This window comes from Mobula hypostoma, chromosome 5 (assembly GCF_963921235.1).
Source record: "Mobula hypostoma chromosome 5, sMobHyp1.1, whole genome shotgun sequence".
Taxonomy (NCBI): domain Eukaryota; kingdom Metazoa; phylum Chordata; class Chondrichthyes; order Myliobatiformes; family Myliobatidae; genus Mobula; species Mobula hypostoma.
Genome location: NC_086101.1, coordinates 103,816,929 through 103,843,525, shown reverse-complemented (window position 1 = coordinate 103,843,525; position 26,597 = coordinate 103,816,929). Strand labels below are relative to the sequence as shown.

General features: G+C 45.1%; 1 protein-coding gene across 2 annotated transcripts in view; it reads right to left on the bottom strand.

Annotated features, from left to right (window-relative positions):
• Window positions 1–1,427: 1,427 nt before the first annotated feature.
• Window positions 1,428–26,597, bottom strand: part of LOC134346874 (RNA-binding protein FXR1-like) — a 197,300-nt gene continuing 172,130 nt past the window's right edge. The window contains exons 10-17 of one of the 2 annotated variants that reach the window (XM_063048682.1): window positions 25,501–25,610; window positions 21,948–22,034; window positions 17,255–17,435; window positions 15,153–15,368; window positions 9,209–9,409; window positions 7,731–7,829; window positions 5,549–5,649; window positions 1,428–3,268 (exon numbers count right to left, since the gene is read on the bottom strand). In XM_063048682.1, the coding sequence (XP_062904752.1) occupies window positions 3,131–3,268; window positions 5,549–5,649; window positions 7,731–7,829; window positions 9,209–9,409; window positions 15,153–15,368; window positions 17,255–17,435; window positions 21,948–22,034; window positions 25,501–25,610 (1,133 nt within the window). In that variant the 3' untranslated portion in view covers window positions 1,428–3,130. Of the gene's footprint in view, window positions 3,269–5,548; window positions 5,656–7,730; window positions 7,830–9,208; window positions 9,410–15,152; window positions 15,369–17,254; window positions 17,436–21,947; window positions 22,035–25,500; window positions 25,611–26,597 lie in introns of both variants that reach the window. The other variant, XM_063048681.1, reaches the window with a different exon arrangement.

Below are 26,597 nucleotides of genomic sequence, written 5' to 3'. Positions count from 1 at the left end.
TTGGTCATTGTAAATGGTCCCGTGATTAGGCTAGGACTAAATCGGGGTGTTACTGAGTGGCTTGTCTTGCAGAGCCAGAATGGCCTATTCTGTGTTGCAGCTCTTAATTACAAAAAACAGGCCTTTTTTATTGCATTGAATTTACAGGAAGACATATATATAATAGCCACTTCATTAGGTACACATGCTTGTTAATGCAAATATCTAATCAGCCAATCATGTGGCAGCAACTTAATGCACAAACAAATGCAGACATGGTCAAGAGCTTCGGTTGTTCAAATCAAACATCAGAATGGGGAAGAAATGTAATCTAAGTGACTTGACTATGGAATAATTGGTGCCCCATTGTGGCTTGAGTGCATCAGAAACTGCTGATCTTCTGGTGTACGGTGTATTGGCCTTCATCAATCGTGAAATTGAATTTAGGAGCCAAGAGGTAATGTTGCAGCTATATAGGACCCTGGTCAGACCCCACTTGGAGTACTGTGCTCAGTTCTGGTCGCCTCACTACAGGAAGGATGTGGAAACCATAGAAAGGGTGCAGAGGAGATTTACAAGGATGTTCCCTGGATTGGGGAGCATGCCATATGAGGAATAGCTTGAGTGAACTCGGCCTTTTCTCCTTGGAGCGATGGAGGATGAGAGGTGACCTGATAGAGGTGTATAAGATGATGAGAGGTATTGATCGTGTGGATAGTCAGAGGCATTTTCCCAGGGCTGAAATGGTTGCCACAAGAGGACACAGGTTTAAGGTGCTGGGGGGGTAGGTGCCGAGGAGATGTCAGGGGTAAGTTTTTTACTCAGAGTGATGAGTGCGTGGAATGGGCTGCTGGCAACGGTGGTGGAGGTGGATACGATAGGATCTTTTAAGAGACTTTTGGATAGGCACATGGAGCTTAGAAAAATAGAGGGCTATAGGTAAGCCTAGTAATTTCTAAGGTAGGGACATGTTCGGCACAACTCTGTGGGCCGAAGGGCCTGTATTGTGCTGTAGGTTTTCTATGTGTGTGTGTTTCTGGGATTTTCACACACAAGACTCAAGAGTTTACAGAGAATAGTGTGGATAAACAAAAAGCATCTTGTGAGCAGCAGTTCTCTGAATGAAATTACCTTGTTAATGAGAGAGGTCAGAGGAAAATGGCCAAACTGGTTCTCTGACAGGAGTGCAACAGTAACTCAAATAACCACGCATTACAACAGTGGTGTGCAGAAGAGCATCTCTGAATGCATACAGTGGTTGTGGGCCTGAGTTCTTGAGTACCATAAGGCTAGATCTCTTGGTGAGGTCCAGCTTTATCCATCACTGCTTCTAGAATACGGAATGCATTAACTAAACCACGTTCTCATGAGGTATGGGCTGAGGTACCAGATTGCATCTAATTACATAGCAAAACACCTAATTGCAAGCTCAATAAAAATTGAAGAACCGTCAGCCTTTTAGAAGATGGAAGATCACACTTTATTTCTGAACTACTTGCATACAAAAAAACATATTGCACATCAACCAAAGAAAATAAAAAAAATAGAAAAACAAAACTAAAAGACAAACATAGTTTGGGATCTCATACACAAGACAGTTGGAGACAGGAAACCTGCGGCTCAGATGACTTCTGGGTTTCCAAGTGTTAAAACAGCCAGAGTGTACAGAACAGATCCAAACCAACACCACAGAGCAGGCTCACACATCCTTTGAACTGTCCAAGATGCACAGTGGGTGAAATAAAACAAAGGAACTTGGACACTGAGAAAGAAAATTACTTCATTTGTGGTTCCAACCTTGCCACCCAGACCACACAGGTGGGAAGGTCGTAATATGGGCCATACCCACCCAAAATCAACGTGACCCACTCCTGTCTCTCTGGGCAGCCGGTCACTCGGCAGACAACTGCCCAATGGGCGAAGCACCAAGTACAAGCTGCACACTCCCTCCTCTCGAACCTCAGACTCCAGACCACAGCCAGCATCGTTCATCACCTCAAGGCAATGCCAGTAACAGATCTCTCAACAGTCAAGTGGCTACTCCTGCTAGATGGTGGCGGTCTCAATACCAGAGTCATGCACAGCTGTCCTTGGGGTCTTTTGTAAGTAGGGTTGGGTCATGAAGTAATTTATAAAGGAAAATGGGGAAAAAAGTTTTAAAATTAGAAGTTTTTTTTGCTGCTTATGACGTCTCATGTTCACACACACCCCCATCTGTCCACCCCTGCAGCATAGTGGGTTAACAGTATCAAAAACTGCTGCAGCTCACAGTTATACATCTCTACCAGACACTGGGCGTTAGGTTAGTGTGATGAAAACAGCTAGGCTTAGAGTGTGTTCTTTTAAATACTGTACAATGAAAATAAATTAACCTTTTAAATGAAGCTGCTTTGTCCTACCTCTGACGTCCCAGATAATCTCCTTTCTGCTGCTGTCCCTGGAGCCCTTGTCGATCCATTCATCTCTCTCTCTCTCTGCATCCCTTCTTTCCAGTGTTTCTACAGTTCTAACCAGCAATGATCTGACTCACATTTTACCATTATGATTCCCCCCTCGTTTATATTAGTTGTTTTTTTGATTTACTAATCAGTGCAAGTAATACAGACTGCATTGGTTTTTTTTTCCAGTGTCTCCTCACCACAAGTGTTGCATACTCATTTCCTATGTTGCTTTTCTTTTTTAAAAAAGTTTATTTTGTCTTAAACAGTTTTAAGTAACTGACATCTTTCCCTCCACTCTCTACCAAGACTTTATTTTTTTTAAAAACTGATCTATCCACCTTCTAGAACCAAACCTCTGAAGATATCTATCAGTCACTGACCTCTGCCATCGAAACTTCGGAAAACAAAACCCCACTTTTCGTTCATACTGTCAGAAGGCACAACATCTTTATTTAAATGTGTTTTTTTGTGTGTGTTTTTTTTTAATTTCCTCGAACTTTTTAATTAAATCTCAAAAAACAGATACACATATACGTCAGAACTCCTCCCCTCAAACCTCCGTCCGGTGCGGAGCTAAGGAGCGGGCCAGTGATGTGTCGAGTCGGGTAGTAAGTAGTATTCAATTTCTATCTTTGGCAAGCTTTGACAAGCACTATTGAATAAACATGATGCAAGCGGGACTGAGATTCACGGATGGAGGCTGCGGCGTTTTACGAAACACCGTTGACCACAGCCTGCTGCTTCATGGTGGGGCCAGCTTGCTCGTGCTCCTTGGTTGCGCTGCCGTTTGGGCTAGTGACAGGGCCATTGGGGACAGCGTTGGACTCCTCTCCAGGGTCTGCTCGCTCCTGGGGGGGGGGGGGGAGAAGAGGGGAAGGGTCCAAGCACAAACATACCAGGACTGAATGTCAGCTTCCACTCCCCACTTTCCGGCACCTTCTTTCTTCCCCACCAGTGAGTAAAAACTCATCACTCACGAGAACAAGATCTGCCTTGCTCACCACCCAATACTGTTACTTATTCAGCACCCCTGTAACCCAAGCTAGTACCATTTGCTCAAGTCTGGACCACATTGCTCTAAGCATATTCCATCCACATATTTGCTCAAATGTCTTAAATGTAATTGTACCTTCCTGGACCACTTTCGCTAGAAGCTTGTTTATTAAACGCCCAATACTCTGTGTGGTAAAAGTCCCCCTTAAATCTTTCCTCTCTCACCTTTAACCTATGCCCTCTAGTTCATGATCCCCAACCCTGACCTTATCTACGCCTCGTGATTTTCAATACCTCCAAGGTCACCCCTCAGCCTCCTGTGTTCAAGGATAAAAACTCCAGCCTATCCAGTCTCTCTATCATCCCAGTATTTTTCTATACCTTCCAGCTTCATACATAGAACATTACAGTAAAGACACTTCAGCTTACGACGTACTGACCTTTCAACCTATGCTAATCAATCTAACCCTTCCCTCCTACATAACTCTCGATTTTTCTTTCATCGATGTGCCTAAGAGTTTCTAAAATATTCCTAATGTATCTGCCTCTACCCCATCCTAGCAAGGTGTTCCATGCGCCCCCACTCTGGAAAAAATTCCCATGCTTTCCTCCAATCAACAAATACGCCCTCAGATATTAAACATTGCCACCCTGGGTAAAAGGCACTGGCCATCCTCTCAATCTATGCCTATTATCTTGTACATCTCTATCAAATAGCCTGTCACCCTGCGTTGCTCCAAAGAGAAGAGCCTTAGCTCTCTCAACCTATCCTAATAAGACATGCTTTCTAATCCAGGCCGCATGCTTGTACATCTCCTCTGCACCCTCTCTAAAGCTTCCACATCTCTCCTATTATGAGGCAGCCAGAACTGAACACAATACTCCAAGTATGGTCTAAACAGAGTTTTATAGAGCTGCAACATTACCTCATGGCTCTTGAACTCAATCTCCAACTAATGAAGGCCAACATACCATACGCTGTCTTAAACACCCTGTCAACTTGTACAGCAACTTTGAGGGATGTGTGGTTGTTGATCCCAGATCCTTCTGTTCCTCCACACTGCCAACAACCTTGCCATTAATCTTGTATTCTGTCTTTAAGTTCAACCTTCCAAAGTGAATCACGTCACACTCTTCTGGGTTGAACTCCATTTCCAACTTCTCAGCACAACTCTGAATCCTGTCAATGTCCCGTGTAACATATGATAACCTTCTACACTATTCACAACACCGTCAACCTTCATGTCATCTGCAAACTTACTAACTCACCCTTCTACTTCCTCATTCAAATCATTTATAAAAAATCACAAAGAGCAGAGGTCACAGAAGGGATCTCTGGAACACAATGGTCTCCAAACTCCAGGCAGAATACGTGCCATTTACTATCACCCCCTCCTGTGTAATCCATTAAGGAATCCTTCCTTTAGAAAGGTGATCAGGGTAGCTGACTGGAGTCTTGTATAGTTGTAACCTGACAGTCCAACTCCTGTACTCACTGACCCAATAGATGAAGGTAACTGTGCCAGACACCACTTTCTCCACCCTGTCTCGGTTGCATGTTATAGGAGGCAAGTTTGGATGCTGTCCAGCTCCGTCTGCCAGTGCAGGTAGTTTCCAGTTAACCTCAAGGCTCCACAAGCTCTGCAATCTTAGCTCACATTAACACTGACCACTGCTTGGTACAAAAAATGCATATTCATGCATCCATCTGACAGCCTCTATCATGTCTGCTTCCATCACTACCCCAGAAACCTGCTCCACTCACCTATCACTACAACACAAAAATTACCACTTACATCTCCCTGAAACTTTCCCCCACTCACTTGAAAACTATGCCCTTTAGTATTTGACAGTTCTACCCTGCAAACAAGGCCATCTACCCCAGTCACATTTATAAACTTCAGTCAGGTCTCCCCTCGGCCTATGACACTCCAGAGAAAATAACTCAAGTTTGCCCAACCTCTCCTTATAGCACGCACCCTCTAATCCAGGTAGAACCTCTACTGCATCCCTCTGAAGCTTTCACGTCCTTCCTGTAATGTGGTGAACTGAAATTTTATTTTTCCTGACTCTGCTGTTTGGTGCCGTGATCGATGAAGGTGTGCCATACACCCTCTTTACCATCTTTTCCTTACCAGTTGTTTCTCCGACTCTGGCTGGGGAGTTTTCTCTGATCGTTCCTTCTGCGAGATGCGTTGTCGGCTTTGAGACTCAGCACGGGAAATGTAATCGGCCACTGTAACTGAGGTAACAAACACGTCAAGGACTGGGGTGCAGTCGATGCCCAGTGCTGGCACAGACTCTGAGCAGGACAGGAATGGAGCTTTTGTCAGTGGCCACCCACTCTAATTTACTTCTGTTTCCCATTATGACATGTTTGCCAATGAGGCCACACACAGGTAGGAGGCGTAGTACCTCATATTCCAACTTGATGGTGTGAACACCAATTTCACCAACTTAAGGTCAGTTCTCCCCTCCACTTTCTCCTTTTTCAGTCCCCATTCTGGTTCCCCTTCCACCCCCTCTCTTCTCCTCACCTGCCCATCATCTCCCTCTGATTTCCTTATTATCATTTGTTTTGTTTGTATTTGAACAATTTGTCTTCTCTTGCATATTGGTTGTTTGTCAGTCTTGGTTTGTGTGTAGTTTTTCATTGATTCTATTATATTTCCTTGTTCCACCATGAATGCAAGAAAATGAATCTCCAGGCAGTATATAGTGACTTTGATATGTCCTTTAGTAAATTTACTTTGAACCTCCTCCCTTTTGGCCCACTCTCCTCCCCCATCCGATTCCTTTTCTTTCAGCTCTTTACCTCTTCCACCTATTCCATCCCAACTTCTTAATTCACCCCCCACCAATCCTGGTCTCACCATTCACCTGCCAGCTTGTGCTCCCCCCACCCCTGCCCATCATCATATTCTGGCTTCTGCTGCCTTCCTTTCCAGCCCTGATGAAGGGTCTTGGCCCAAAATATTGACTGCTTATTCCCCTCCATAGGTGCTACCTGACCTGCTGAGTTCTTCAGCATTGTGTGTCTGTTGCTCTGGATTTTCAGCATCTACAGAATAAGACTGTAAAACATAGGGGCAGAATTATGTCATTTAGCCCATCAAGTCTGGTCCACTATTCCATCTTGGTTGATAAATTATACCTCTTAACCCCATTTCCCTGCCTTCTTCCCGTAACCTTTGACACCCTTACTAATCAAGAACCTGACAACTTCCACTTTAAAAATACCCACTTATTCTCCACAGCCAGCTGTGGCAGTGAATTCCACAGATTCACATTGTTCTACCTAAGGAAATTCTTCATCTCTGCTCTAAAGGGCTGTCCTTGTATTCTGAGGCTGTGCCCTCTGGTCTTAAGACTACTCCCACTCCTGTAGAAAACTCACTCCATGTTCACCCTGTCTAGGCCTCCGATTATCTGTATACAACTTGTTCAGAGGTCAGAGGCCTGATGTCGGTGAGTCTGGGGCTGAAGATTGGAGGCTTATAGGCAGCACGTCCTGGGGTTGAAGGCCTGCATGTGAGAGTTGACGGGTGGGAAATGGGCTTGATTTGCTGTTCATCTTTTGTTCAATATAAAAATCAGAGAATGTTCACAATATGCAACCTGAATTTCTTACACTTGGTGCTTGTTGTGTTATTTTTTTTGCTGGTCTTGTTCTGTGGGCATGCTATGTCATCATTGTAATGTGTGGTAACACTTGTGCACTGTCCCAGCACACCCTTAGGTGTTTTGGTGTTAAAGCAAATGATACATTTCACTGTACATGATAAACGTTAACCTGTACTGCCAGGCAGAGGAACCGGAGGGGAGAGGTGGGACAGCTGGATGATCGGAAATGCTGCTGGAGGGGCCAGGGGAGCCAGGTCAACACGACCTTGATGAAAAGAACTGGAAAAGTTCAGGCAGCCAGTGCCTTTTTCCCAGAGCAGGAATGGCTAATGTGAAGGGGCACAATTTTAAGGTGACTGGAGGGAAGTATTGGGGGGGGGGGGTGATGTGGGGAGAGATGTCAGAGGTAAGTGCGTGGAACATGCTGCCAAAGGCAGATACATGAAGGACATTTAAGAGACTCTTGAATGAAAGAAAAACGGGAGACTATGGGGGAGAGATGGGTTGGACTGGAGTAGGTTAAAACGTTGCCAGCACTGTGGGCTGAAGGGCCTGTTCTATGCTGTTGTGAAGGATGCCCAGTGGTATTAAGACTGTGTGTAGCTCCAGCACTGTAGCTGATGGGAGTGACTGTATGTATTCACAGGAGGTCTCCGGATACATCCTGCCCCATTCTGCCACCAGACACCTCACCTGGTTGCCGGTCTCGGCTCAGTGAACTGTCCAGTCTGCTACCACGGTTGCGACGTCGCCGGCTTCTGTTACGTCTTGGGGGTCTCCCCTCGATTTCATCTTCGGGAAGGAAAAGAGAGCAATGTCTTCACTCTGGGTTTATTCCATCACAGAAAGCCTATTATATGGGGGGGGGGGGAGGAACTAAACAGCTTTAACAGCTGAAAACTGATAAATTGTCAATAGATTACTTAATTTGTCATGTCAGTAAAACTCCTTAGAGAATGCAGCAGCAATTGTAGCCCAACTTTATGCTAAATGCTGTGCTGCCTTGCATTTACAGAAATAAGCAGGATTTCAATTATTATTGTAAATTGCTTAGCACAGATAGTTTTGGTTTCTATATCCAAGTACAGCTTGGTACACCGGAGGGCGGAGATCACTGTTACTTTGAAAGCAGATGCAAATAACTCATACTGCTAAAATAATGCCCTCAACATCTCTGGTAGAGAAGGAAACTTTTCATTAATGCAATATAACACTTGTGAAATGGATGATGCTTCTGAAGATCACCCAAGGGTAGAAATAAGGATTTTTAGGACCCTTCTCATGCTGTTTCAAGAAGGCATTGTCTAAAGAGCCCCAGCATCCGGGTTACGTTCTCACAGCTACCATTGGGCAAGAGGTACAGATACCTGAAGTCCCACCACACCAGGCTCAGAAACAGCTATTTTCCCTTCAACTATTCAGTTCTTGCACCAAGCGGCACAACCGTCACTTTAGTTAAGCAGCACTTAGCACTAAAATGCAGTTTTTTGTTGTAATTGTTTTCTCTGGTTAAAAAAAAAGTATAAATTTTACACAAATGATGCATTTGATGTACATTTTCATAAATGAATCAGGAGATACAGGCTGTGAAGCTGCTACAAATAAGTTTTTCACTGTGCTTGTGTTCAGAATCAAGTTTATTATCTCCGGCATGTGTTGTGAAATTTGTTCACTTAGCAGCAGCAGTTCAATGCAATACATAATATATAAAGAAAAATATCAAATAATAATAAGATAAACTCAACTTTGACCTCAAATAATGTAGAATTCTTACTAAGTTCCCCCCACCCCTCACACGGTCAACACTCTACATGAGATGTCCATCAGGAGATGTGGAAAGGATGTTTCCCGTGGTGGGGGAAGTCTAGGACAAGATGGCACAGCCTCAGGATAGAGGGGTGTCCATTTAAAACAGATGCGGAGACATTTCTTTAGCCAGAGGGTGGTGAATCTGTGGAATTTATTACCACAAGCAGCTGTGGAGGACAGGTCATTGGGTGTATTTAAGGCAGAGCTTGATAGGTTCTTGATTGGACACGGCATCAAAGGTTATGGGGAGAAGGCTGGTGAGTGGGGCTGGGGGGGATGGGAAAACAATCAACCATGATTGAACTCAGCAGACTTGATGGGCCAAATGGCCTAACTGCTCCTACGTCTTTATGGTCACCTACCCAAACCATTTTCATTGATGGACGCACTGTCAGACTCTACAACCCCATCCATCATCGTGACATCGTCATCAGTGCGTCGGCGGCGGGACCGCCGGCGCCGGCTGGTGTTAGCATGGGAGTCGCTGGCGTCCGTGTCCCCCGTTTGATCCGTTTCTGCATTCTCCAGCAGGCTGTAGGGGTTGCTGTCTGGGTCCTTCAGCACTGGAATGTAATCAGACAACTAATTACCAATAAGAACAGTACTCAGGGTACAGGGGTATATTGGTCAGGTTATTACGTTAAGTGGCACAACCTGATTTGGGGTGTAAAGTCTAGTACAGACCAAATTATCAGCTCCAGAGCTTGCCAGCATCAAGCCACAAATGGTCACTACTCTGACCAAAAGCACTGCAGTATGAGGGGAGAAATGCTACAAGTATAAATTTGGGGCACACACAGGGTAGAAATGTTAAATTCTAGACGACATGAGAAAGGGAACATTTAAAAGCAGATTGTGGTGCAAGTTTCTATTTTGACAAGAGTGGTGGGTGCCTGGATTGGGCTGTTGAGGAATGGTGGTGGAAACATATGCAATAGTGGTGTTTAACAAACTGTTGGACATGTGAGTGGAGAGAACTACAGTGCAGAACTGGCCTTTTGGCCCATCTTGTCCATGCCAAACTTATTCTGCCTGGTTCCATCAATCTGCACCTGGACCATTGTCCTCCATACCCCTCCCATCCATGTACTTATCCAAACTTCTCTTAAATGTTGAACCAGATCCACCATTTCCACTGTCAGCTTGTATTACACTTGCACCACCTTCTGAGTGAAAATGACCCCCCTTAAATATTTCATCTTTCACCCTTCATCTATGACCTCTAGTTCTTACCTGAACAGAAAGCCTGCTTGCATTAACCCTATCTGCGTCCCTCACAACTTTGTTTCCCTACACTCCATGGAATAAAGTCCTAACCTATTCAACCTTTCCCTATAGCTCAGGTCCTCAAGTCCTGGGCAAATCCTTGTAAAGGTAAGGGCCTCACCTTTGTCCCCCTGCGTCCACACCTCAGTGAATTCCGTGCCCGCCACGATGTTGTGCTCTTCTTCTGCCACCTTTGTCTCCAAGCCTATTTCTTTGGCAAGGATTCCCTACACCACACCAACGACCCTTTCTCTCATCTTCAACCCTCTTCCTCTTCCTGGATACCTCACCCTGGTCTTCTGCCTGTTCTGGACCTTTTCATTGCTAACTGCTGATGAGACATTAACAGTCTAAACTTTAACACTTCTCTCTCCCATTCCAACCTCACTCCATCCGAACGCTCTGCTCTCTATTCCCTCCGCACTAATCCTAACATCACAATCAAACCTGTAGACAAGGGAGGTACTGTAATAGCCTGGCGTGCTGACCTCTGCCTTGCCGAGGCCCAGCGCCAACTCTCAGACACCTCCTCTTACAGGATCCACTAAGGAACACCAGGCCATCGTCTCCCACACAATCACCAACCTTACTGGCCCTGGGGATCTCTCATCCACTGCCACCAAACTCAGTTACTGCACTCCGCACCTCCCGTTTCTACCTCCTACCCAAGGTCCACAAACTCACTTGTCCAAGTAGACCCATTGTCTCAGCTGCCCCACTGAACTCATATCAGCTTATCTGGACTGTCTTATTCCCCCCTAGTTCAGCCCCTCCCTAACTACATCTGTGACACCTCACATGCTCTGGATCCTTCCAATGATTTCAGGTTCCCTGGCCCCCATCATCTTATTTTTACTATGGATATCCAGTCCCTATACACCTCCATCCCCCACGAGGAAGGTCTCAAAGCTCTCCATTATGTTCTGAACACCAGACTTAACCAGTTCCCCACCACCACTCTCCTCTGCCTCGCAGAATTGTCCTCACTCTCAATCATTTCTCCTTTGGCTCCTCCCACTTCCTTCAAACAAAAGGGGTAGCTATGGGCACCCAGCTCTGCCTGCCTGTTTGTCAGCTACGTGGAACAGTTTATGTTCTAAGCCTACTCTGGTGACCGTCCTGCACTTTTCCTACCCTATATCCTACCACTTTTCCTTTCTGCACCTGTGCTGAACTTGTCAACTTCATCCACTTTGCCTCCAACTTCCACCTTGCTCTCAAATTCACCTGGTCCATTTCTTTCCTTTCTCAATCTCACTGTCTATCTCTGGAGACAGCTTATCCACCGTTGTCCCACTGACTCTCACAGCTACTTAGACTACACCTTGACCCACCCTACCACTTGTAAAAACACCATCCCCTTTTCTCAATTCCTCCATCGCCACCATATCTGCTCTCAGGATGAGGCTTTTCATTCTAGAACAAAGGAGACGTCCTCCTTTTTCAAAGAAAGAAGCTTCCTTTCCTCCACCATCTCTTCCATTTCACTCACATCCGCTCTTACCCCCATTCTCCTGCCACCCTACGAGGGATAGAGTTCCTCTTTTCCTTACCTACCACCCAACCAGTCTCTGCATCCAGCATAGAATTCTCTGAAACTACTGCCACCTCCAATGGGATCCTACCACCCCCCACCCAATTTCTGCTTACCACAGGACTCCCTTGTCCATTCGTCCCGCCCAACTCATCTCCCTCCTGGTACTGAATTGAAATGAATTGAATTGACTTTATTTCTTACAGCCTTCACATACATGAGTAAAAATCTTTACATTACGCCTCTGTCTGAATGTGCAATCATAGTAATATATAATAATCTATAAATAGAACAGTCAATGTAACATAGAAATACACTCAGATCAGCGTGAATTAATTAGTCTGATGGCTTGGTGGAAGAAACTGTCCCAGTGCCTGTTAGTGCTGGCTTTTAAGCTGTGATACCATTTCCCATTTGGTAGCAGCTGAAATAGATTGTGGTTGGGGTGACTTGGGTCCCCAAAGATCCTTTCACACCTGTCTTTGTAAATATCCTGAATCACGGGAAGTTCAACCACAGATGCACTGGGCTGTCCGCACCACTCTCTGCAGGATCCTGCGATTAAGGGAGGTACAGTTCCCATACCAGGCAGTGATGCAGCTAGTCAGGATGCTCTCAATTGTGCCCCTGTAGAAAGTTCTTAGGAATTGGGGGCCCATACCAAACCTCCTCAACCGTCTTGAGGTGAAAGAGGCGTTGTTGTGCTTTTTTCACCACACAGCTAGTGTGTACAGACCACGAGGTCCTCTATGATGTGGATCCTTGCAAGCAAAACAAGTGCTAAACTAGCACCTACATCTCCTCCCTCACTACCGTCCAGGGCCCTAAACAGTCCTTCAAGGTGAGGCAACACTTCACCTGTGAGTCTGTTGGGGTCATTTACTGTGTTTGGTGCTCCCAGTGTGACCTCCTGTACATTGGCGAGACCCGATATAGACTGGGAGACCACTTCGCTGAGCATCTACGCTTCTTCCGCCAGAACAAATGGGATCTCCCAGTGGCCACTCATTTCAATTCCGCTTCCCATTTCATTATGTCCATCCATGGCCTCCACTGTCAGGATAAGGCCATACTTAGTTTGGAAGAACAGCACCCTATATTCCGTTTGGGTAGCCTCCAACCCGATGGCATGAACATTGATTTCTCTAACTTCTGGTAAAGCCCCCTACTCTTCCCCCCACCCCACTAACTTCTTCTCCATTTGCCATCTCCTTTTTCCTCTCACTTCATCAATCAACTTCCCAGCTCTTTACTTCATCCCTCCCCCTCCAAGTTTCACGTTGTGTTTCTCTCCTTCCAAATCTTCTCAACTTTTTCCCCTCCAGTCCTGCTGAAGGGTTTCAGGCCGAAATGTAGACTGTACTTTTTCCCATAGATGCTGCCTGGCCTGCTGAGTTCCTCCAGCATTTTGTGTGTTGTTCGGATTTCCAGCATCTGCAGATTTTCTTTGCACTATTTCAATCTAATCAACATCTTTCTTAGGTAAGTGACCAGAACTTCACAAACATGCCACATTTGGCTTCAACATAACATAGCAACTCCTGAATATGCAAGGAATTGAGGAACGCAGATCATGCGCAAGCAGAAGAGATTTAGAGATGTTTCCCACAGGCATCATGAAGGGCCTATTCCTGTGTGACTGTTCTAAGTACTCAAATATCAAATCCACAAAAACCTTGGTCGCCCCTGTCCAACTGATTAAAATCCAACTCATGTTTCTTTTTGAATCTCTCTGACAATCTGCCCACCTGGCCCTCTGGTCATGGGCTCTGGCCTCCAGTTCCTTCTGCTTCTGTCATAATCAGAACCATGGGCCTGTAGCTTAGGCTGACACACCCACGGCACCTCTCATTCAGATGAAAAGTGAAACTGAGGATCTGAGGAGGATAGAGATCCCTCGTGCTCTGGAAGAGTGACTACCATTAAACTGTAAGCTCTGAAGGTCATCAGCTTGAAACTAACGTTTTCTCTGCAGAGATCGGGCAGCAACAAGGACATCTTCAAAATGTGATCCCACAAAAAGGTGCCATCCATTATGAAGGACCCCAGTCACCTTGGACTTGCTCTTTTCTCATGAGAGAGGAGATACAGGAGCCTGAAGAGAGACTCATGAAGCTTCTTCCCTTCCATCATCAGATTTCTAAACAGACAATGAATCAACCTATCTTTGTTTTTTTTTGCACTAATTTAATGTTTTAATTGTAATTCATAGTATTATGTATTACACTGAAGTGCTGTTGCTAAATAACAAATCTCATGACATGTTAGTGTATTAAAGCTGATTCTGAGATGCTGCCTGCTTCCAACATTTCATATATACAGTGGGTTATTGTTAATTCGATTATTTGGGCACCCGTTTATTTGGGATATGATACCACTTAATTGAGATAGGAGACTTGCTGAACAGTTTCTACCTAGTGTCAGTCATGCACACTTGTGTGGCTGTTAAGACACTACACCGTCCTTATAGTGAACAGTTTTTAAATAGCATCAGTTGTGTGTTTGTGTTTAAGTAGCAGTGATTTTTGTCACTGATGGCTGCCAAGAATAAACAGCAAGACAATTCAGAACTGTTTGCTCACTGCAAAACAGCATTCAGTCTTCGAGATGCCAGAAACAGCTGGCAGTGAAAATGAAATGATTTCACTACTTCAGCAAGTTAGGAGGTACAAAGAATTTGAAGGTATAAAGTACTGTATGAAGGCAGAACATTATTTGCACTAGGTGCCTGCATTGATCATCTTCCTTTAATCAAAAGAACACATCAAAAGTGCAATAGATAAATTTCTCTGTGAATATCTTTTTTTTTTGGCATCCGTTAGTCTTGCGAGACCATGGATCTGTGCCTAGAAAGTCTTTGCTCTCCAGGGCACAGGCCTGGGCAAAGTTGTATGGAAGACCAGCAGTTGCCTATGCTGCAAGTCTCCCCTCTCCACGACACCAATGTTGTCCAAGGGAAGGGCATTAGGACCCATACAGCTTGGCACCAGTGTCGTCGCAGAGTCTGATTAAGTGCCTTGCTCAAGGACACAACACGTTCCCTCGGCTGGGGCTGTGAATATCTATAAGGAACTAAAACTGTTTTATACTACTGTGGTAGTATTAGTAGTGTTTCAATTCATTCTGTATTTTATTTAAATACATAATTTGCTTCTCATCAGTTAAATTGCAGTTTGTTTTTTTTTAATATATCTTTTTAACTATTTCCATGAAACTTTGGCTAATTGGGGCAGCCAAAATGCACTGGTACTGATGTGTCTCAATGAACCAGAATCCACTATTTCAGAATTCCAACTGGCTGCCATTGTTGTTTGTGGGAAGTTGAGTGTGCATCAGCTTCTAACATGGCAACTGGATACATGCCAAGATGTCCTTGCAAAAATTTTATACATTTCAATAAAACCACACACACTTCACGGTTTAAAAAAAATGCTACCTGACAAGTGTTTGAGTTGGAACCCAGAACCACTGGTTTTCATTATAAAAGAGGGTTACAATGAAATTACCTGCACTGATTGAGGAAGTGCCCCCTCGCCCTGCACCGCGACCCCTCGGGTTCGGGGCACCCCCTCGTCCACGGCCTCCAGTTGGCCTCCTGCGGTTGGTATCCAAGCCCTGCCGGCGTTCCCGGTCTTCCTCTGCCTGGCCAAGTGACCAATCGCTCGTCTCATCCCGACGCTCCGATTCCGTTTCGGAAGCATTGGAGAAGTCAGAGTTGTTGTCTGGAGCAAGGAAAGCACCAACATTAGGGAAGAATGCCCTGTTGTGATGGTAATTACAGTAAGTATTGAACTGGGATATTTATACCATATCTGTCATCTCAATGCTTGGTGAGTCAAGGACACCAGTGATCAGGGTTCAATTCCTGCCACTATCTGTGAACAGTTTGTATACCCTCCCCATGACTGTGAGGGTTCACTCCACGTGCTCCAGTCTCCACCCACATTCCAAAGATGTACAGGTTAGGGCTAGCAAGTTGTGGGCACGATTGGAGTTAGTCTGAGAAAAGTTATAGGTACTCAGGCTGTCTGTGGTATATTTTATTTTTCATCCAAGCAGACTCTTAGGTCAAGCAGTAGAATTCAGATTTACATCTTGCCTTCTCCTTCCATTGTGACTCAGAAAGTGGCACTCACAGCCCAGAGGCAGGCCAAGTTCAAGTTTCAAGGGGTTTTATGTATGTAAGCCAGACCCACATACCAGTGCAGCTTCTTTATGTGAAATGCATTCAGCCACATCAAGCTGTTGTGCAAATCGATCGGGCTGTTAAGTAGGTGTATTCTTCATTAGGCAGGAAACCGAGTTCAAGAGCTGTGAGCTAATGCTGCAGCTGTATAAAACCTTGGTTATATCTGAGTGTTGTGTCCAGTACTGGGGTATTGGAGGAGATGAGGGATTAATACCAGAATCTGAATGCAGAACCACAAATGGCACAGCAAGGAAACACAAAACTAATCGATAAGCTTCTTGACCTTGGCTTCAATACCTTCTTGTGCGCCTGGATGCTTGGTTCCCTCATCTACAGACCCCAGTCAGTTTGGATTGGCAACAACATCACCACCACAATCTCCATCAACACAGGTGCACGACAAGTCAGTCTGCTTAGCCCCCTGCTCTACTGGCTTTACACTGATGACTGTGTGGCTAAGCACAGCTCCAACACCATATTCAAGTTTGCCGACATCAGCACTGTGGTAGGCCAAATCAGCATATAGAAGGGTGATTGAGAATCTGGCTGAGTGGTGCCACAACAACAACCCATACTCAGTGTCAGCAAGTCAAAGGAGCTGATTACTGACTTCAGGAGGAGGAAACCAGAGGTCCTTGAGCCAGTCCTCAAAGGTGGGGAGAGTCAGCAACTTTAATTTTCTCGGTGTTATAATTTCAGGAAGATCTGTATCTGGCCCAGCATGCAAGTGCAATGACAAAAGAAAGCATCGCATCTCTACCTCCTACTCTCCGTGTGGTGGAGAGCAAATTAACTGGCTGTATTACCGCCTGGTATGGTGTGGCCCAGTCTATGATGGGTACAGCTCTCCTCACCATTGAGCACATCTACATGGAGCACTGTCACAGGAAAGCAGCAGCCAGCATCAGGGACCCCACCACATAAGACATCCTCTCTTCTTGCTGAGCCATCAGGAAGGTGGTGCAGGAGTCTCAGCACTCATACCACCAAGTTCAGGAACAGTTATTACCCCTAAACCATCAGGCTGTTGAACTCACTCAACTTCACTTGCCCAATCATTGAACTGTTCCCATACCTATGGACTCACTTCCCAGGACTCTTCATCTCTTCCCCTTGATATTTATTGCTTATTTATTATCTTTCTTTTTGTATTTGTACAGTTTGTCATCTTTTGCACACTGTTTGTACACCCAGTTGGTGTGGCCTTTTATTAATTCTATTGTGGTTATCGAGTATGCCTGCAAAAAATGCATTTGAAGGTTGTATATGCTGACATACATGTACTTTGATAATATATTTACTATGAACTTTGAGTTCACAAGAAGCGAATAATGAATACCTGTATTAATCTATTAACAAAGCTGAATTTGACTGTAAATGTTTGGAATGATAAACAGCAGCAAGCTGGAGGACACAAACCTCGCCGGCCTCTCCCCCGGCCACTGTAAGAGCGCGAGCTATGCATGGAGGAAGCAGTGCTGTCATCTGTGGCATATCCACGCTCCTTGTCAGCGCGACTGGACAGTGGCCGGTACCCCACGCCGATCTGACGGAGCTGCTCGTCGATCTGCAGCCTCTCCAAACGCAGCTGCTCTACCTCCTGGTTTGGGGAAGGAGAGACAGGAAGGGATTAGGCAATTGCTTCTACCACACTGTTCCATCATTTTCCCTCTTTTCCTAAATGCAAGGTATAAAGTACCACAGGGCAGCAAAGAACTCACACATTGCCCTCCCCACCCCCCACCTTCACCTATCAGATATGAAAAAACAAAGCCTTTGACCTCAGGACCCTAGGCACTGTAACACCAGTCCTTTCTGAAGTCAGTCTGTTTGGGTCCTCACAAAGAAAACTAGGGCAGTGTTGGATCCAACCAAGGAATAAAATCTGTTGTGGCTGATGAAAGGGTATGGGACATCCTGAATCTGTCCCATTGAAACTACATAACGGAAGACAATAGGTGAGGCAAAAGTCTGAGGCACATATATAGAGCTGGGGCTGGGGGGGGGGGGGGGAGGGCTAAGACTTTTGCACAGTACTATAGTAATTTATGCATTACACTATATTGCTACTGTAAAAAAATGTGAGTGATGATAAACCTGATTCTGATATGGGTCTCTACTATGGACTACTACTATGGGAAGGGGGCAGGGAGAGGGGAGGGAGTGCGAAGCAGCAGAGAGACATTCTGTAATGATCAATAAATCAATTATTTGGAATCAAATGATCTTGGCTGATGTCTCAGGGCTGGGTGTGTCTGCACCTGAGACCTCACCCCCCACACTCCTCCTTTGCCACCTGACCCACATCCCTCCCATGGTGCTCCACCTCACTATTCCCAACAACCTTGGTTCCTGCCAGATTTACAAACTCACTCCTCACTTCATGTTAACAAATGTGCAAAGGTTGTGGACATCCTAGCTATGTGCCTGAAACTTTTGCACTGTATGGTATATTGTTCTTCAGCAGCTCCAGCACTCCTAGACACAGGTCGCCGACAGTAGCTTGCCAGAGTATTCTGCCCTGGACTAGTTTTTCATGTTGTCTCAAGGTGTAGCCCATCACCTTCCTTCCCCTGACAAGGACGAGGTCTTTTGAGCTTCTGTTGGCATTTCTGTAGGCTCTGGATTTGTACTATGCTCGCCCCATACCGAACCCTCCTCTTTTGGTGGTCAGGTTTGGGACCGTCCATGGTGGAGATGTTTGTTAAAGGTGCATTCCTGCCATTGAAGGCATATATCAAGAAAGATCTATTTCGTCCCTTAACCTTCTGGTTAGTTGTACATCCATGGAGCCATCCTTCAACACTAACAGGGAGCTATATATTGGATATCTGGAGTTTGGAACAGACATCAATATTGAATATTCAAAGCAGTTCTGCTAGTTGAGATGTGCTGCCATGTAAATCTGTCAACTTCGCTGACTTTATTCCCAATGTCAATGTAGATGAGCATAGCAATTGAAGCTATATTTAATAATTTATTGTTTTCTTTGTGGTTTAAGTATAAAACATTGTGTCAGGAGAGTGAGATTCTCTTGGACTCTCTCTCTCCTGGTGGTTTGCTGTGTAAATAACTTTTATATTTTCCCTTTACAGTTTGTGTGGGGCTCAGTTACAATCTGGTTGAATTCCCTTCACTCTCAGGCTGTTACATTGGATCCTGGCAATTCTTGTATAGCATTTACCCATCCAAGGAAACAAAATTCTGGTATTCTAGCAAGATGGTGGCGTGCTTGGTCGCAGCAGCCTCTCTGGGCCCAACAAATGGTGCAAATGTGTGACTCTGTTGAATAGCGGCAGTAAAAAAATATTTCATTGATGAGAACACCAGAGGGGGAGCTGCATCACCTCAGTGTTGCATGGTCCAGACCCCAATGCTGCTGCGTCGCCTGCTACAGCCACCCAGTGGAGGAGGTACCAGAGGCAGGGTGAGAGCAGAGGAGCAGTGGGCATACTGGAATCCATGCTAGGTTGGGGGATTAACCTCTGCAGGCCAGCCCTCCCACCGGTACTGCTCTCCAGTGTTTGCTCCCAGGCAGACAAGTTGGATTGCCTTCATCTGTGGCTGACTACATGAGTTGAGGAACTGCTGTGTGCTGCTTCTTGCAGAAACATGGCTCCAGGATATATCCCATGCCATGCCACTCAGGGACTGGTGCTGATATTATTTTGCAACTGTACGTGCTATCATAACTATGTGCTGTGTGTAACTATATATACTGTTTTTTTTTCTACCTTGGCCTGGGAAGAACACTGCTTCATTTAGCCGTATATGCATACGGTTGAATGACAATTAAACCTGAACACCCTAGGTAAGGGTCTCAAACTGAAACATCGACTGTTTCTTCCCTTCAGTTGCCTAACCTGCTGAGTTTCTCTAGTACTTTTGTGTATTGTTACACAATATTTACTGGAGGCATTAACATATGGCCTGTGCTGAGTAAAATTTCACATATTTTGTTTTGTATAGTGGTGAACCTCTGTCCCAGAGGTTGGAGAGACTGGATAACTAAAAGTATAATGGTGGAGGTAGGTGACTCCTTGGAGGATTGGGGAACTGAAAGCAATTGGGTCAACCATGACCATACTGAATGGTGGATCAGGCTTGAGGGGCCGAGTGGCCTCCTCCTGCTCCTATTTTAAAGATTAGTTTTATTTGTCATGTGTACATCCAGTGAAGCAACCTACAGTCTGAGGATGTACTGGGGCAGCCCACAAATGTTGCTGTGCTTCCAGCACCAACATAGCATGCCCACAACTCACTAACCCTAACCCTTAGGAATGTAGGAGGATACCAGAGCACATGGAGGAAAACCAGAGGGTCATGGGGAGAGTGTAGGTATTTGAACCTGATCTTCAGATTGCCGGCACTATAAAGTGTTATGCAATGCATTAGCCTACTGTGCCACCCCCACTTCCTTTTGCACAGCAAGACTGCACACTGCTAAACTGGCTGCACTGTGATGACACTTCAGCACGCAGTTCTCTCCGATTCTGTAGCATTGATAGATAATTAGGACCCACGATGTGAAGTACAGACAAAGCCACAGGGCATTGCACTAGGTTAAAGTCCAAGCAAAGTTTGCTGGCAAAGCATCATCCCAGAATTTACAGGTGTGATTAACTGGCTCAAGCCACCATGTAGGGAGAGTGAGACCAAGCTGTCAGCGAATGCTGAGCTATAGGAGCAGCTGAATGCTTAAAATACCTCAGCCTTACAGGGACTGGCAGAAGGCTGCATGCCTGCAGTTCAGTGTTGTCAGGAGGGTGGGTGAAGATGTGACTTCCTGAGGGGCTGCACAAAGCAGCGCGCTCTCCCTGCTGAGCTTGGCCAGAACAAGACACTTCACCACCGCTGGCAGCACAGCTAAGGGTCATGACATCAGGACAAATTTAGACAAGTGATGAGCTTGGAAAAATCTATTCCCAGGGTAAGAAAGTGCCAATAATTAAATTAACAAATATCACAAAAGATATGCATGTGGAGTGGACAGTTGTACATTATGACCTCTGCCCACCAATACATGGTCAAGAGACATTGCTAGCCTCTTGTACAAGCTGGATTCTCTTGAGCATGTATAATCCACACCATGTAATCTCACTGCTGCAGTGTCTGTCCCTTGGAGTTGTGTTCCAAGACGAACCAGCCCTACAGCTCACCAGAACACACCATTTCTCAGAGGGGTCAGAAGTAGAAAGGGTGAGCAGCTTCAAGTTCCTGGGTGTCAACATCTCTGAAGATCTATCCTGGGCCAACATATTGATGAATTTAAGGCAGCATGCCAGTAGCTACATTTCACTGAGTTTGAGGAGATTTGAAATGTCACCAAATTTCTACAGATACAACATTGAGAGCATTCTGACTATTCCATCACTGTCTGGTATGGAGGCTCCAATGCACAGAATCGGAAAGGGTTGCAAACTCAGCCAGATCCATCATTGATTTTAGCCTCCACAATATCAATGACATCTTCAAGATACAATGCCTCATGATGGCGACATCCATCATTAAGGGCCCTCAGTATCCAGAATGTCCACTTCTCATTGCCACCGGCAGGGAGAAGGTACAGGAGCTTGAAGACACATTCAATGCTTCTTCCTCTCCAAATTTCTGAAAGGTTCCTGAACCCAAAAACACTACCTACCCAATTTGCACTCCTTTTCCATTATTTAAAATGTATTTCTTGCTGTAGCTTCTAGTTTTTAATGTATTGCACTATACAGCCACACAAAAAAAGTCAGGACAAATGTCAGTGATAGTAAACAAGGTCATTAGGCCCACCAGTTCAGTGATGGACTAATGTCCCCTCTCTGCTTCCCTTTTTTGTGAAGATATCAATAACTTTTCAGAAGTACTCAATTTTTATCACCAATGCTCTTTTACACGCTAAGTCTCCTGTTAAGGTTCTGACTGCTGCAGGTTACATTCATTGTAATTATAAATACATGTATGATTCTGCATAGAAGAGCACACTGGTTACTGTTTGGCTCCCCACATAGCGGCAATAACATATCCCAAAGGCAGAAAACCACACGACCCCTCCCCTGCTCTGCCTCCACCCACACTGCCAGCGCCATAAGGTGAGATCAACCCATGGCCAAAAATGCGTTACCGTCAGATAGGACAGGTGATACTCCAGGAGTACTTGTGCATTGATGAGATTCTCCTTAGTGCCAACGAATGTGAACGGAACCATTCCCTGTGGAAATGAGAGACACATTACAGATGACCTGTTGCCTCTCACGCAAAGCGAGGATGCAGGGATGTGTGCGTGACCACAACCAACCCAAGACCCAGATTAATGGTGTTCCGCAGGGATCTGCTGTGTGATTTTTATAAATGGCATGGATGAGGAAGTGGTTTACAGATGACACCAATGTTGGGGGTGTTGTGGATAGTGTACAGGTTGCCATATGTCTATCAGGACATTGACAGGCATTAAGCTGAGCAGCAGCAGCGGATGGAGTTCAGTCTGGAAAAGTGTGAAGTGATGTGATTCACTTTGGAAGGTTGAACCAGAAGACAGGTTACAGGATTAGTAGCAGGATTCTTAACAGTATAGAGGAACAGAGGGATTGTAGGTCCATGTCCATAAATCCATATACCTTAACCACCCTGCAAATTAGCAGGGTGGTTAAGGCATATGGTGTGTGGGTCTTATTTAGTGTGGGGATTGAGTTCAAGAGTCATGAGGTAATGTTACAGCTCTATAACACTCTGGCTAGACCATATTTGGAATATTAAATTTTGGTCACTTCATTATAGGAAGGATGTGGAACCTTTAGAGAAGGTGCAGAGGAGATTTACCAAGAATTTGTCTGCATTACAAAGCATGTCTAATGAGGAATGGCTGAGCAAGCTAGGGCTCTTCTCTTTGGAGTGAAGGAGGATGACAGGTGGCTTGTCAGAGGTGTACAAGATGACAAGAGCCATAGATTGAGTGGATAGCCACAGATATTGTTCCCCCTCTCCAGAGCAGAAATGTCTAATACAAAGGACACTAAGGTGTTTGAGAAAAAATATGGGGGCGAGAGGGTAGTGATGTCAGAGGTGCTTTTTCAAAAAACAAGAGTATGTGGAACACATTGCCAGTGGTGGCAGTAGAGTGGGCCAGGTAGTGGTTAGGATGGAGCTATCCAATGTGCTGGACATGGAGGCTGGTGGGATGGTAGCTGAAGACAAAAGGAACCCTTTCCCTGCTGGAACAAGGGTAGTGAGACGACAGAATATTGGTTCTGCATCTGGATCTAGAAAAAGAACACAACTTAAGAGTCAGAAAGTACAGCACAGAAACAGGTCCTTTGGCCCAACTAGTCCATGCTGAAACATTTTAAACTGCCTACTCCCATTGACCTGCATTAGGACCATAGCCTTCCATATTTCTACTATCCATGTACCTATCCAAATCTCACTTAAACATTGAAATCAAGCTTGCATGCACCACTTGTACTGGCAGCTCATTCCACACTCACAAACCTATGTGCAGAAGTTTCCTCTCATGTTCCCCTTAAGCTTTTTGCCTTTAACCCATGATCTCTGCTTGTAGTGGAATTCAAATGGGTGGCCACTGGGAGATCCCACTTGGTCTGGCGAACAGAACGTAGATGCTCGGTGAAGCAGTCTTCCAATCTGCATCGGGTCTCACCGATATACACAAGGCCGCACCGGGAGCACCAAACACAGTAAATGACCTCAAAAGACTCACAGGTGAAGTGTCACTTCACCTGGAAGGACTGTTTAGGGCCCTGAATGGTAGTGAGGGAGGTGGAGGGGCAGGTGTAGCACTTGTTCCGCTTGCAAGGATAAGTACAGGAGGGAAATCGGTGGGGAGGGATGAACGGACAAGGGAGTCACGTAGGGAGCAATCCTCGCGGAAAGCGTAACATCCCATCTCTTGTACTCAGTATGTTGATTTATGAAGGCCAATATACCAAAAACTTTCTTTTCGACCATACCTACCTGTATGCCACTTTCAATGAATTATGGACCCCTATTCCCAGATCCCTTTGTTCAGCCGCACTCCTCAGTGCCCTACCGTTCACTGTGTAAGATCCATCCTGGTTGGTCCTACTGAAGTGCAACTACTCACACCCTTCAGCAATAAATTTCAGCTGCCAATTTTCGGCCCATTTTTCCCAGGTCATCCAGATCCTGCTGCAAGCTGCAATAGTTTTCGTCACTGTCCAATACACCCAATCCTGGTGTCATCCACATATTTGCTGATCCAGTTAATCACATTATCATCGATTGTTGCTACAGATGACAAACAACAATGAGCCCAGCACTGATCCCTGCAGCACCCTAGTTACAGGACTTCAGTCAGAGAGGCAACCATCCACTACCACTCTCTGGCTTCTTCTACAAAGCCAATGTCCAATCCAATTTACTACTTCATATCATCCTGAACGCTGAGCAACTGAACCTCCTTGACCAACCTCCCATGCAGGACCTTGTCAAATGTTTTACTGAAGTTCACATCCACTGCCTTGCCTTGTATCAACTTTCCTGGTAACTTCCTTGAAAAACTAAGGTTGATTATACATAATCTGCCACGCATGGAGCCATGCTGACTATTCTTAATCAGTCTATGGCTATTCAAGTACTCATATCTGGCCCATAGAAAACGTAGGAAACCTACAGAACAATACAGGCCCTTCGGCCTACAATGCTGTGCCGAACATGTACTTACTTTAGAAATTACCTAGGGTTACCCATAGCCCTCTATTTTTCTGAGCTCCATGTACCTATCCAGGAGTCTCTTAAAAGACCCTATTGTATCTGCCTCCACCACTGTTGCTGCCAGCCCATTCTATGCACTCACCACTCTGTGTAAAAAAAAAAAAATTACCCCCAACATCTCCTCTGTACCTACTTCCAAGCACCTTAAAACTGTTCCCTCTTGTGCTAGCCATTTCAGCCCTGGGAGAAAGCCTCTGATTATCTACATGATGAATGCCTCTCATCTTATACACCTCTATCAGGTTACCTCTCATCCTCTGTCGCTCCAAGGAGAAAAGGCCAAGTTCACTCAACCTATTCTCGTAAGGCATGCTCCCCAATCCATAGTAGTGGGAAAGTTATTGGATGGTATTTCGATGTCAGACTCACTGTCGATAATGTCCTAGTTTATTTTTAGAACCTTTCTTAACAGTGGAACATCACTGGCTAGCCTCCAATCCTCTGGTACCTCACCTGTTGCCAAGGATGATTTAAATATCTCCACTAAGGCCTCTGCAATTTCTGCACTTGCTTCCTGTAGGGTCCAAGGTAACACCTTGAGGGGCCCTGGGGATTTATCCATCCTATTTGCCTCAGGATGGCAAACACCTCTTCCTCTAATCTGGAAAGGGTCCACGAAGTCGATGCCGCTTTGCCTAACTCCTATAGACTATGTCAGTCTTCTGCGTAAACACAGAAGCAAAAATTCATTCCAGATCTCTCCCACCTCATTTGGCTCCACACAAAAATTACCATTTTGATCCTCTGAACTTATTTTGCCTACAATTAGACCAGTTTCTGAACCTGGCACCTGTTGGTCATACTGGAGAGAACTTTTGAGGCGAAGCACTACCCAAGAGTTCTGAGGAGGCCTTCAACAAGCAGCGAGCTAACTAACACTGCTTTATCGTAATTTTACTGTTTCCCTTTAGACTCAGAGTACTCACCTCCTCCCGGGGCAGTTTCTTATCATTGTCTCCTTCAATTCGAACCCTCACGACACCGGACTTATCCACAATCTCCTGAATCACTTTCCCGTTCTTACCGATAACTTTGCCTGTATTGCAGACAGTACAGACACATATGAATGGTTAGCTAAGATAGAGGCATGTAGCACAGAAAAAGAACCTTCACCCACTGAACCATGCCAGCTATCAAACACTTTATTTGCCATGTACATTTACATGTATTAGGAATTTGCTGTGGTGTGTTGGTCAGGGTGTGACATGCAAAAAAGTTCAAAAATTATAAAAAATATTAAAATTAAGATTAAAGTACAAATGCACCAACACATAAATACCAGCATGTAACAATATAAACAGCAAGGTAACAAACCAGGTAAGGTCACAGATCTCTCAGTGGGTGAGCATCTGGGGGACAGTGACCACCGCTCTCTGGCCTTTAGCATTATCATGGAAAAGGATAGAATCAGAGAGGACAGGAAAATTTTTAATTGGGAAAGGGCAAATTATGAGGCTGGAACTTGCGGGTGTGAATTGGGATGAAGTTTTTGCAGGGAAATGTTCTATGGATATGTGGTCGATGTTTAGGGATCTCTTGCAGGACGTTAAGGATACATTTGTCACCGTGAGGAAGATAAAGAATGGTAGGGTGAAGGAACCATGGGTGACAAGTGAAGTGGAGAATCTAGTCAGGTGGAAGAAGGCAGCATACATGAGGTTTAGGAAGCAAGGATCAGATGGATCTATTGAGGTATATAGGGTAGCAAGAAAGGAGCTTAAGAAGGGGCTGAGAGCAAGAAAGGGGCATGAGAAGGCCTTGGCAAATAGGGTAAAGGAAAACCCCAAGGCATTCTTCAATTATGTGAAGAAAAAAGGATAACAGGAGTGAAGGTAGGACCGATTAGAGATAAAGGTGGGAAGATGTGCCTGGAGGCTGTGGAAGTGAGCGAGGTCCTCAACGAATACTTCTCTTTGGTATTCACCAATGAGAGGGAACTTGATGACGGTGAGGACAATATGAGTGAGGTTGATGTTCTGGAGCATGTTGATATTAAGGGAGAGGAGGTGTTGGAGTTGTTAAA